Source organism: Pavona decussata, unplaced genomic scaffold, assembly GCF_977016875.1.
Source record: "Pavona decussata unplaced genomic scaffold, jaPavDecu1.1 SCAFFOLD_243, whole genome shotgun sequence".
Classification (NCBI taxonomy): domain Eukaryota; kingdom Metazoa; phylum Cnidaria; class Anthozoa; order Scleractinia; family Agariciidae; genus Pavona; species Pavona decussata.
The window spans coordinates 531,309-545,000 of record NW_028145648.1 but is presented as its reverse complement, the minus strand read 5'-3'; the positions used below and the strand labels follow the sequence as shown (position 1 = coordinate 545,000).

General features: G+C 36.8%; 1 protein-coding gene across 1 annotated transcript in view; it reads left to right on the top strand.

Annotated features, from left to right (window-relative positions):
- Window positions 1-13,692, top strand: part of LOC146457442 (protein O-glucosyltransferase 2-like) — a 91,885-nt gene that overhangs the window by 61,697 nt on the left and 16,496 nt on the right. The window contains exons 5-9 of the mRNA XM_085091953.1: window positions 7,502-7,668; window positions 8,451-8,688; window positions 8,959-9,168; window positions 11,704-11,793; window positions 12,237-12,338. Coding sequence (XP_084948079.1) covers window positions 7,502-7,668; window positions 8,451-8,688; window positions 8,959-9,168; window positions 11,704-11,793; window positions 12,237-12,338 — 807 coding nt within the window. The remainder of the gene's footprint in view (window positions 1-7,501; window positions 7,669-8,450; window positions 8,689-8,958; window positions 9,169-11,703; window positions 11,794-12,236; window positions 12,339-13,692) is intronic.

Below are 13,692 nucleotides of genomic sequence, written 5' to 3'. Positions count from 1 at the left end.
TCGGCACCAAATTATTACCATTTGCTTCAAACGCAGCAGCTCCACTTGCAACAGGTGCTTTGTCTGGATTGGGAAGCTTGGGTATTGATAAAATTTTTGGAAAAGGACAAAAAGGTGTATTTCTGATTCCACAAAACAAGATTAGTTAGTTATTTCAATACAAAGACTAATTAACAATAGGACAAAAGAAACAAATTTCAAATGCCCTTCAAAATGGTGGTCAAATTATTATAAAACCAACTGCAAAACAATCTGGTGGATTTCTGAGAACTTCATTAGCATCAATTGGTGTGCCTTTATTGTTAAATGCGTTAACTGGAAAGGTTAACAGGTTGATCGAAGTGAACTGAGACAAAGTAGAAACGTGTATGTAACTAAAAAAGGTAAAGGAAGGGAACGACCACCATTTTATGGAACTTTGGATGAAGTTCGAGGAAGAAGTAAAAAAAAAAAGGCCAAGGCTTGTTACTGAGTCTATTTAACAAAATCCCACTATTTGTATGAAGAATAGCCTTTCCTTTGTAGATAAACCATTGTCGAATTATGATTTGATGAAATTTAAAATGATTCGAGATAATCTTCCAAAGAAAATAATAAAAGAAGTTAGAATTATTAATTTTGATGATAATAATGGACCTGATACACATTGGGTTTGTTACAGAAGTTTAGAACCAAATTATTGTGAATTTTTTGATCCTTTTGGTTTGGAAATGCCAACTAAAATTGAAAAATATTTATCTCGGGGACTCCTGTCCCCTTATGATTTTATATGCAGGTGTTTTATGTGGATACTGGTGTTTATATTATTTGAATGAAAGGAAAATAGGCAAAAATATTCTTGAAACAATTTACAATCCAAATTTTGATTTCAACAGTAAAATAGTGAATGAAAAATTTATAAAAAATATATATTTTATTTAAATAAAAATGAAATCATACTGTGTAAAACAACAACAACAAAACAAAACAAGCCAAATGTGTTGAACCATCTGGTTTCAAATACGCCAAAAATGGAAGATTAATGTTTTTCAGTAAATGTGCTGAATATGGGACTACAAAAACAAAATTTCTTAAGAATCAGGGAAACTAATTTAGCCCTCACAAGGTGGGAGCATTGCTGGTACCGGAACAGATTTATTAATTCATCATGAAATTCCTTGGTTAGGTAAAAAAGCTGTTGAAATGGGAAGATATTATCTGAAACAATGAGATATCCAAAACTTTAAAAAAAGGCTATCGATTATGCTTTGGATAAATTGAATCCTGGTGTAAATAAACTAGAATCAGAAGCATTGAATCAAATATCAACCACGATACGACCAAATAAAAAATATAAAAGAGAAAGAAAAGATTTGGATGGAGGAAACTTGGACAGACATAAAATGATAGGAAAATTACCAAAAACGAAAAAAGGTTTTACTTTACCAAGACATAATTACACAGGACCATATAATCCTCTTGAAAATCAAGTAAAATTTGCTCCTTATTCAGGTGAGATATTACAAATTTACCAAAAACCAACGGGAAAAACAAGATTCTTTTGCTATGGGACATGATACTGATTATTCTGTTTGTCAAAACAAAGGTCAAAATGTAAGACAATGTAAAAACAAAGCAGATAAAAAATGGTAGAATCTCTGGATGCAGTTCCATGGAAAGAAAGACAATGGGGACATGCAATCGCTCGAAACATAATCAATACAAAACAACAAGTGATTGGTCTCAACTTCGAAAAGAGAAGAGTTATTTCAAATAGTATCGACCGAATTTGGGCTTCTGATCTTGCAGAAATGCAAAAATTAAGCAAATGAAATAAAGGTTTTAAATATTTGTAAATGGTTGTCGATGTGTTCAGTAAATTCGGCTGGATTGAATGTTTAAAAGATAAACGCGGAGAACCAGTTGCTAAGGCGTTTAATAAAATATTCAAATCAAAAGGTGTATAATAACACAAGACATTCAAGAAAATTATAAAGATGACACCTGTCCACGTAAGTCAAAAGAAAAACGAAAATCTTGTTTATAAAAATTTATACGGCGACTTGACTTATTCAAAACTAAAAGCGCCTAAATTTTCCGTTGGTGACCTGGTTTGTATTTTAAAATCCCAAAAAGGTTTTAAAAATCGCTGGACAAAGGAGATATATAAAATACATGAAATATTGAATACACAACCAGTTACTTACCGAATAATCGATTTGATGAGAGATTCAGTGAAAAGGAAGTTTTTACGAAGAAGAGATGCAAAAGACATCAATCCATATTTCGAATAGAAAAAGTAATTCGTAAAGATGATAAGAAAAAACAAGCACTTGTCAAATGGAGAGTGTATCCACAGAAATTCAATTCATGGGTTCCGATGACTTATTTGGAAAAGATTTCAAGAATTGTTATTTCACAAAAAACGTGATCTTTCAAATAAAGAGTAATTGTCCGTAAAAATCAAAGAAATCGTGGCCACGGTAAAAAAAAATCGATTCCGCTCATACTTTATCAGTTTGAAGGCCTAGGTAAGTAAGTGAAGGATATAAGGTTGGTTTTTTGAAATATTCCAAATAGCCACAGAAAACCACGAAAAACAGTCACCTAACTGGAAGCTCGGATTTCACCTCGCGAATATTTTACTCAATATTTTACACTTTTCAGTCTCTCGCTACACAGACGTTTACATAGCTGTGAATCTTTCTTCAGTATAATTGAATACATTGATTCTGCCTCAATAAAAACAAAAGAAAAGAGGAGAAGAAACAGACTAGAGGTGATGCTTCCCTACTTCCTATTTTAGACCAGGGCAATGACTGTCTATTATGGAGATTTGAGTGATATTATACTTGTTGTACAAGTTATTTTCAACATTTTTATTTACTTGTGGGAACCTTGAAATTTATGAAATATAAAAATTGGAAATGGTAAAATGATAACCTAAACAAAACGGTAAGCTAAATCGAAATGTTAAAAACTGAATACCCTACATGAGCGTGTAATTTGGTTGTAAAGAATAAGGGGGGGGGGGGACTTAAAAGAGAGGGAGGCTTCATAACTTTCTTCCTCTGAAAAGGGGGAGGGCTTAATAGAGGGAGGTTATGATAAATTTCACTCGCTCCCTTATCTGTGTCACGCACGAGCGACTTAGCTACAATCGCAAACAGATGTTAATATCCGTTGATTTAAAATAAGTCATATTTTAAAATATCTTACATAACGATGTGCCAGATTCCCTGGTTAACTTGCTGAAAAGATAGAAAATATCTTAATAGCAATACAACCTGGACGATAAGCTTTATCAGCCTTCGATAGCCAATCGGAAGAAACTGTTCCCACGAAAAGCAAATGTTGCATCGTTCTCTAAATAAACAAATCTATTTATGTGAAATATTACATCTTAAACCAGAGTTTACTGTTGGGGAACTTCACAGACACACGGAACGACTATGTCTTGTTCGTTCTTGAGTATTGTCGGTGGGATTTGCACGCGAGATATGCGGCGCAGACGAATGCACTAGCTCCTCAACTTCCGTCACACCACTCACGCAGTGTAACAAGCATACAAAATATCACAATAAGTCTTGCCAATTTCCGGAGTTGAAACAGAAGTAGAATTGATTCGCGTTTACCTCACTTTTGCGTGATTGAGAAAAGTGTGTCGACTTAATCCGAGTTCAGTTCGCTCACAAACGAGCGGAGATAAAGATAATTGCTCTATTTTAACGGAGGAAGAATCAATGTATTCAATTATGCAGAAAGTTTTCTGACGCATTTTGTGAACGAAATGAGCGAAGCGAGTGTGTGAGTAAAATGCGTCAGAAACTTTTTGACTAGGATCTAACGCAGTTTTATCCTTAGTAAAAAGAAATTTTTTGATGAGTCAGAACCAGCTTTTTCTTTACTACTAATAGGATCTGGTAGTATTGCTACTGAAAGAATAAGCAAATACGGTGACAGGGGGCAGCCTTGCCTGACTCCTCTGCATTGCGCATTTTCAGCGTCACGCAGGATTTCCATCATATCCTGCACGTAATGCTTTTTGGGTGTTTTTTCGCTGTTGACACCCTTGTTGGAACGTGATTTGTACTACAATGATTAGGTATAAAATATGTTCCCTCACTCTAACTCCCTGACGAAGTCTGTGTTATCAGACGAAACCAGTATGAGATAATAAAGAAGTTGACAAGATCTGTTGCTGTGTGCTGCTCACTAGAGTTTATTTAAAAAATAAATAAATAAATAAATTTTAAAACAATTAAAACAATTCAAAAAAAAAAGTCGGACGTCAGAAGTCGGAAGTCTGAAGTCCCTCCTCGGCTTTCGCACTTTTGAGTTGTGAGTAAAAGCTACGAGCACGTGGGCAAAAACATCAAAAATATGGACAAAGTACAACTATATTTTCAATAACTGAAAGAAAAACTGGCATACAGATATTTCTTTAGTATGAGCGACGAAGAGAGCCATAGCGAGAGCTAGTTTTATTATGAAAGGACCAAGAACTGGCCAAAAGTGGGCAAAACAACATGAGCAAAGTTATCACTCACGAAGACGAAAATTTCGGTAACAGTCAAGAGGAATTACAAAAGTTTGTTCAAGAACAGAAAAAAGAAAACACTGAAAAAAACGTCAAGTGATATAAAGTCTTTTTACCGTTTTCTTGGCGAGATAAACAAGACAAATGTTCAGATTTTGGACTTACCACCGAAAGAATTTGACCACCTCCTAGGAAAGTTCTTTAAAGACGTAAGGAAAACCAATGGCGAGGAATAGGAGCCAAGTTCTTTCACGGGACTGCAGAGAAGTATCCAAAGATTTCTGTCTGATTCCGTTATGTTATTGAGAGCGACGGCGAAGATTAATATTCATCGCGAGTGTCACTAAAATCGCTGCAAGTTCTCCCCAAGTGTTCAAACTTTAATCACAAACTGGGCCCATCTTTGCTATAACCTCTAAAATTTTTAAGGGTTAAACACTTGTAAACACATGCAGGTCAGTGTGTTTTTTTGAAATTTAAGTGGTTAAATTTGCCCTTGATCTTGACGTAATAAAGATAAAAATTGCCTCATTGTCAACGAAACTGTGTCTTGTGGTTTCGATCGCATCGCCAGGTTCGTTTCGGTTCAGTAAACACGACCTTGAATGACCTCTTGCGCGCGCAAGCGGATGTCGAAAATTACTTCCGGTGTTTTTATTGTATTCTTTTTAAGAATAGCGCTTAAAAGGCCATATAATAAATACTTCATTCACCTCGTACGTTCAGTCATTACAGGGAAATCTCAGACCGAGGCCTTGATGAATTGACCGAGCGATAGGCCGAGGTCTGAGATTTCCCTGTAATGACTGAACGTACGAGGTTAATAAAAGTTAATAAGTGGTATGTAATCCCTGTATGTTTCTCCCTGTAGTATACTTAATAAAGCTGTCTTTTTCGAATATTTTCTCCGGTAAAACTGCCTCTGATAAAACCTGTTTGATCATCTGAAATAAGCTTTAGAATAACAGTTTTGATGCGGCTTGCTGTGGTTGCAATCTTATAATCGCAATTTAAGAGTGTTAACGATCGCCAGTTCTTTATTGCGTTAAGCTCAGCATCCTTTTTTGGTTTAAGCTTAATAATTCCTTGTCTTTGTGATATTGAAAGCTCAGCATTTCTGCCAAATCATTCCAAACAAAAGACTTTGTAAAATTCACATGGTAGGCCATCCATTCCTGGAAATTTATCTGACTTCATACTTTTCAGATCGTCTAAGCATTCCTTTCAATTGGCAAGTCCCTCACAGAGCAGCTTTTCATCTTTATTCGAGCACTTTTCCTTTTGTTGTTTTGAAAAAAAAAGCAGTCAACTGGACTGTCTGGGTTGTCAGTATTCGCTTTGAAGCTGTAAAGACTTTGATAAAAAGACACGCATTCGTTTAAAATCTCTTTGTCCGTATAGACAAGATCATTGTCATAAATTTTCAGTTGAGTTATTGTTCCTTGTTTACAGTATCTCTTTTCTATATTAAGAAAGTATTTAGTTTTTTCCATCGAGATTTGGATCTTACAATCGCTCCTTTTGTCCGGTATTCAATTATCGTTTCCAGTTCGCGCTTCTTTGCTTTAAAGTCAGACCAAAGTTTTTGTTTTTGATTTTCAAATGCATATCAGTACATTCAGTACATTCCTCTCGAGAATTGAGTGTGGGCTTGTATTTTCTAATGTAAAATGCTTCGTAGAGGCGTAGATTATCGGGATCGTTTTCGCTCATAATAATTTTGATATTAATGCCTTTATAGTCGTTGTTCTGGCAGGAAGAGATATATTTTTTAACGGAGGAGTTATCGTTATTGATATGTTCTCTTACGCGGTCAAGGATGAGGCGTGTTGTGCTACCAATGTATTGTTGATCGCAGCTGTTGCACGTGAGCTGGTACACTGCATTTTTTCGTAAACACAATCCGGTGTTAGCGATAGGGCATTTGTCTCTAGTGCATTTGCCCTCCGTGGAGCTGTGGGATAGGGCTTGTCTGAGCGCGTAGGATTTGTAGGCAATGGGTACTGGGATGTTTTCCTTTCTAAAAATGTTAGTGATCCTGTGATTGAGTCGTTCAGAAATGTAAGGGATCTTCAAGTATGACCACTCCGTGCCGGTGTTGTTATTACTGGAAGGCAGCAGATAATTTGGGATATCGTCCACTGTATAGGTAGTGCTGTTAACAAGCAGTTTGTTACCTTTAATGGATCCTCAGTTCTTTTGCTTTCTTCTGTGCCGCTCCAAGCTTCCCTTGGATGATCACAGAGAGGTCTTTGTCAACAGATAGATGACAAGGCAGGACGTTTGAGTTAGACCCGGCTTCTGCATCCCTTCTTGAGACAAATCTCACCAACATGGGTGGTGGACGAGGGCGCCGTGACTGGCCATTCCTTCCTACATCGCTGTGATTGCCACTCGATGAGGGCCGATGATCTCCTTGCTTACTCATTCGATGGATAGCGTGCAAACTTGTGTCGTTCGCATTCAAACCAAGAGCGGTTATAACTTCTTTGACTTTAGTGATACATTCCTTTATGCTTTCGCTTTGGTTTTCAGAGGTATTGTAAAAACGTATGTTTTCTCTCCTCGAGTAGTCTTACTGTCTAATTACACAATCTTTGAGGGCACTGACTTCTTCGTTTAATTTTGCATTCTCACTCTTAGCCGTTTTCTCTTCTCATCTGGATACTTGATAACTTTTTCAGAATCTTCTTCGTCATCGTTCGAACTTGAGCCGTGTGCTCGTTTTTTAGCTTTCAGTTTGTCCGGCATAGTTTTATTCAGGCGAGGCCATGTAACTTCGAAGATATTTTAAACTGTTTTGGACTTTCAAAGCTGTATAAAGTGCCAGATAATATAAAAATTTTCTCAAACCCGTCATCGTCCGCCATGAATGTTCACACCTTGCCCCGTATGTGGTAGGTTTTTGTTTCAGTAACATCTCACCAGAACTCTAGATATTTGGAATTAGTTGAACTAACGTCTGTCAATAATTTTCTGCAGGTTGTTCTTCCTGATATGGAGTTCTTCGTCAATCTTGGTGACTGGCCACTTGTTAAGCACAACACAAAGCCTATTCCCATCCTATCCTGGTGTGGTTCAGCTGACACATTAGACATTGTGATGCCAACGTATGACCTAACAGAGTCTACATTGGAGACGATGGGGAGGTACAAACCACAATCATTACCGCGATTTTTCAATTTCGTTTTTTTCCACCTCCACTGGGTTGTTACTTATATTCGTTTCCAATCACTGTTCATGACTTAACTGACTAAAGATGAGTTAGCGCAAGAGAGGCTTTTCACTCCTAGGGTACCCGTGATAGTTGCTTTTTTTGTATCGATTAAGAAATGCTATTCTAAAACTGCAAATGAAAACTATTTGCATGGCCCATTTGCCGATGTTTGCGAGATTTAACAACTGCAAATTAGAATTGAAAATTTCTTGGACAATGAAATAAAAATTTAGGCGGTACATGTAGTTAAGACGTGTTCATTTGTAAGATTGACGTTTTCACAGCATTGACAGAATGCCTTGCTATATTGTTTGTACTGTTAATACTGTTTATGAGAGAGAAAACAGGCACAGGATAAACTAACATGCTTACATCGGATATCATTTGTATAAGTGAAGGGCTTAGTTAAATGATTTGCATCGTAATTTTGTTCAAAAGAGCCATAGTCTGTCTAACGTGTCTGGTTTTGCTTATTTCCAGGTAAAAATGACTTGTTATCGACCTACCGGTAAATTGGCCAACAGTTAATTAGCAGTTGGCTAGGAAACCCCCAAATAAAACCTGACACGCAAAATACCTAGCTAACACTGCTCTGCATAATAATTTCACATAAACTTAATTTTCTTATTTAAAAAAAATACACAGCAGAATATAATTTATTTCTACTCATACCAGGAAGTGATGTTCAGTAATGAAATTATGATTGGATTTCAGAGTCTCTTTGGACATGCTGTCTGTACAGTCCAACACAGGTCCAAAGTGGCACGACAAGATAAACAAAGCACTCTGGCGTGGCCGTGATAGCAGAGAAGAAAGACTCAAGCTTGTTATGATGGCGAGGAAAAATCCACAGCTCTTTGATGCTGCACTGACCAACTTCTTTTTCTTTCAATATGATGAGAGCAAGTATGGTCCCAAAGCCAAGCATATGTCATTCTTCGATTTTTTTAAGGTAACGTTGTTAGAACTTTAGTCTTTTTTCATATTAAAAAGGTTTGGTTAATGTGAAATTTTTTCTTACCGTCCCATTATCGTCTTATATCTCCAAATAACCTCCAACTTTGGCCTTTCGCTTCACCAGTGATTTTAAAATATCATATCTTAACCAGTCTCTCCCAGAACAACGCCCCATATTGTTGATTTTTATTTTGCTATCAAATCTTGAACAAACATTGACAGAATGTATGTTAGTAGCAATCATTTGTATTATTGTCATTTGTAGTGGAAATACCAGATCAATATTGATGGAACAGTGGCAGCGTACCGATTACCATACCTACTGGGTGGGGATGCATTAGTCCTCAAACAGCAGTCACCATATTATGAACATTTCTACAAAGACCTTCAGGAATGGCACCACTATGTGCCTTTCAAGAGAGATCTCAGCGACTTAGAGGAAAAGTTAAAATGGGCCATGGCTAATGATGAAAAGGTACTTAGAATTTCATCTACGATATTAAGTCTTTAGTTTTAAACTGCACTTAACGTTGTTTTATAGGCGGAAATGACTGACCAATTAACTTTCAGTGGAAAAAAAAGTGTAACCTGAATATCAGGTTTAATTGAAGTGCATACATCAAGTGTGTCCTGAGACTTGTCTGGTTCAAAGTCGTTGTACCTGATTTTTTTTTTAGTTTTTAAAAGTTGACTATACCAATAACTCTTTCTCGTCCAACTGTTAGACCTCCTTCAAAATTTTATCCTCCTTTCTGGATTGGAAATAAACACCACTAAAACTGAGGCAATGTGGCTGCTATGGAAAAATAACGGACACGCCCTTTGGTTTTAAATGGCCAAAGGAGCCAATACTCTCCCCCCGAATCTTTTTCTCACGCAATCATACACTTGCGGAGGAGCTAAATTTTGGTGCTAAAGTACGAGAATTGAAGCAAACTTTAAACGCCTGGAAAAGAAGAAAACTAACCCTCTATGGAAAAATTAACATAATTAAAACACTAGGGCTCTCAAAACTGATATATAAGGCTTCTGTTTTGAATGTCCCCAAGCAATACACAGAACAAATAAATAAAATCACTTTTAATTTCCTCTGGGACGGCAAGCCGTGATAATTAAAAGAAGCACAATCATAGGAGAAAGAAGGAAAGGACGGTTAAAAATGTGCGACTTTGCAATCATGGAGAAAGCCTTGAAAATTGCGTGGATTAAAAGAATCCAAAATGAGGTCCCCTCCTCTTGGAAAATTATTCCTGATGTTATGGTCCAACAACACGGTAACCTCTTTTTCTTATCCAGATGCAATAATGTTCCTAAATGCTCTCGCTGGAAAACCTTTCCCCTTTCTACCGTTTAATTCAGTTGTATTGGCATGACTTCAAAAAGTCGAAGAAAAATGAAGCAGACTTTAAGAATGAAATTCTTTGGAACAATTGCAATATTTTAATTGATAAGAAACCAGTTCTACAAAAGATGGTTTTCCTACAACATCGACTACGTATGTGATTTATTTAACAGACACGGAAATCTCTGCAGCTATTCTGAGTTAAAGACTTTGTATAACCTACAGCTGCCCTTTATAACATTTTATGGTTTGTTTTATGCCATTCCATCTTTATGGAAAAAAACAATAACTCTGCAGAATCATACCAACGCTGAAGAAAACTCCGTGACAAACTTGTCCACTGGCTCTATCTGCTCGTCAACCTTAACAGATACATTTGGACCACCAACCTCCCAGAAAATTTTGAGACATGGCTTTAGCAAAAAACACTTGGCAAAGTATACCAGGTACCGTTTGAAATTACAAAAGAGGTCAAACTCGTGATGTTTCCACCCAATTTAGCTTACACCGCGATGGAATAGCCGAAAGTGACGTCTGTCGTCTGTGCAAAAATGAGAGACAAACCTTATACCACTTGTTCGTCCTCTGCACTGAAGTGCACTCCTTCTGGCATACATTTCAAGATTGGTGGCTACAAAAGACCCATGAAAAGCTTTCTTTAGAGCGGTTTCCAAGTGAGTGTCGTAAAACCCAAACCAAAGTAATTACTCTGGCCAATCACAACAGGTGTAAACAACACAATGAGCCAATCAGAATTCGAAGCAAATACATGTAACTGGCGCCAAGCGCGGGAAAACGCGTGCGGCCAAAACACGATTGCTTTGGTCTCCATTCCCATTGGTTGAGAAAGTGGCGCGAGTTTTGTTAACCAATCACAGCGCGTAGTAATGCAAAACCCAAGCAAACGCGAAATTACTTACGGTACTCAATTGAAAACTGCTCTAAATCAAAGTAATATACTTTACGGCTTTTTCGAAAAATCTTCATATTGGCAGGCTTTAAACTACTCAATACTCATAGCAAAATACCATATCTTTTGTACAAGCAAAGGTGGGTGTGTACTGAGCTTCCAGAGCTTCCTTTTACGACTTTCTGATAAAATTCAGACTCTACAGCAGATTGCTGTCGCTAATAAGTGTTTGTCAAATTTTGGACTAAGATGGGCAGTTCTTCCTTAAAAAATGCTTTGTATAAATATATATTGTTTTCTTTAAATTTAGTCAATCAGCAATCACATAGAAACCCCATAATTGTACAGCTGTAACTTTACATTTGATGTAGGCAGTAAGAATCTTTAGCAGTTGCTTTCTAGCTTGATCTTATTGTACAGAATCACTGTAAAATTCGAAAAAAATTGTATTTGATGTAAAGTAATGTTTTGTTATTAAAAATAAGAAAAAGTGTTCACTAAAAGACATAGCAATATTTCTGTAAGTGGTGTAGACATTGTAAGTACTTTTAGTTTTGTAAGTATAGTAAGTTTTGTTAAGAATGTAGATATAGTTATTGCGGTTAGTACTATGTGTATTGTATGTAATGTTAGTTGTATTCAGTATTGTAAATCTCGTGTCATGTAAGGCAAATAAAAATTGTTAAAAAATAAAATAAATAACTCTTTGTGGATTGGGGGCTAACTGAACAGTTATCTTCTTTTTTTGTTAATTGAAGGTACAGCAAATAGTAAAAGCTGCTCAAGAATACACGAGAAGTAATCTTTTATCTGAACACATCTTCTGTTATCACTGGAGTCTTTTCAAGGTTAGTGCTGATCAAACTCGTATGGATAAGTACAGATTCCAAACCTCTAACCTCATGTTTTGTTCACTTGTTTTACTAGAAAATGGTTCCGCTTTGTTGCCTTTTTCCACTAAATAAACTGATACGTTAAGAAAACCAAGTGAAACGCTGTAACGAGTATAACATTTGAAGTCCTACTAGGCAAGGTCACCATGTGCATGCCAAAGTTTCAACACAAATACCTGCCTAACCCCAGCGCCAGGGAGCGAATGGCCCACGTTGTTAAATAATAATATATTTTTCTAATGTTGTGCTTGTTTCACCTCAACCAATATGGTTATATTGTTCGTATCTATCGAAACATGTGGTTTTTCACACACACAAAACGTATTGCTGTGGGTAGGAGAAAACCATATGAAAACGAATAAGTGTCCTTCAATTCTGCTCTTGTCGTTTTTGTGTAGGAGTATGCTAAACGACAGGCTACCAAGCCTATAAAGCACGAGGACATGGAACATATAAAACAGCCTGATGAAAGAGATTCAAAATGCAACTGTTTAAAAAAGGTAACATGTAACTTAGCCAGGGTACATTATCTGCATATTGTTCTGTAATTGTTAGCAGGGTACAAACAGTATGAGATGGCGTGACCGGAACAGTAAACATGGCAACCTCAGCCATATTTCTGAACTCCATTCGTACACACTTTTAGGCCCCCAGGTCTCCCTTTTTTACAAGTCTCCCGAGGAAAGTGAGTGAGGGAAAACTCTAAACTGTTTGATAAGAGGCCAGATTCATGAAGCCTTCCTAATGTCAGGGTCAATTCCAAAAGCGATCATCCCCCCCCCCCGGGCAAACCCCCGGCATTTGACTTTTTTAAAAATGCCAGATCAAATTCCCCACTATATAGGCCGATTTCTAGGTCAAAGGCCCCACTGGTTGGGGCTGAAAAGTCGTCGCGTTGGCTTTTTTTTTTGTATCGCTAGCTCTATTTATATAAAAATCAACTAAATTGATACATTCATAAATTTCAAAAACAATTTAATATTAAAGATAATGCATAACATCACATATGAAACTCAACTAACGGAGAGTTTAACGATATATGTACCGATGATCGCTTTTCTTTTATATTAAATGTACATGAAATTTGCAAATAAAACCGAAGCCTGAACAAAAATTACGCATCAATGCATCATCATCAAAAATCGTTATGTACTTGTGCTTGCGATTTTATAGTTTCGAAGGATTCGACTAGACTCTCAGTGCATGGCTAACGCTTTTTTGTGCTGAACGCCTCGTTAGTGTAGTGTGCTTTGCTCCCGATCATTTTACGCCGCGATAATTTCAAGATTACGCTTTAGGGACCGTTCATTTTTTATGAGCAGGGGGGGGCTGGTGGGATTTGGTTAATTGCCACTACGAAACTGTATGACCCCCCCCTAGCATGCAATTTTTTTCCACATGGCCCCCCCCCCAGCAGAACTATTTTTTTCTGATGACCCCCCCCCTCCCGCCCAACCAGAAACAAATCATACTCCTAACTTTAACAAAACGCTTATGTACTGTTTATATCAAAGATAAACGTAATTGTTACTGTGATTTCTTTACAGTACTATTAACAAGTAACCGTTCTCTACTTAGGTAAAGATTTCTCTTGTTTAAAAAAACGTTTTATAGATAGCAACACGTTTACGGCAACGACAAACCCTAAATTTCCATTTAGATTCTCAAAGAAACTATAAAAATTAATCAAGCAAATGGTTAACGTGAAATTACTCCCCTTCGAGTAGAAACAATTAATACACGTACAGATCTGACTAACAAAATAAGGATCGAAGCATACCAATCAACGATTACGAGTCATATTAAACAGGAAAAAACAGCGGACGCACAGATATCAGTCGCGTAGGTAAGGGT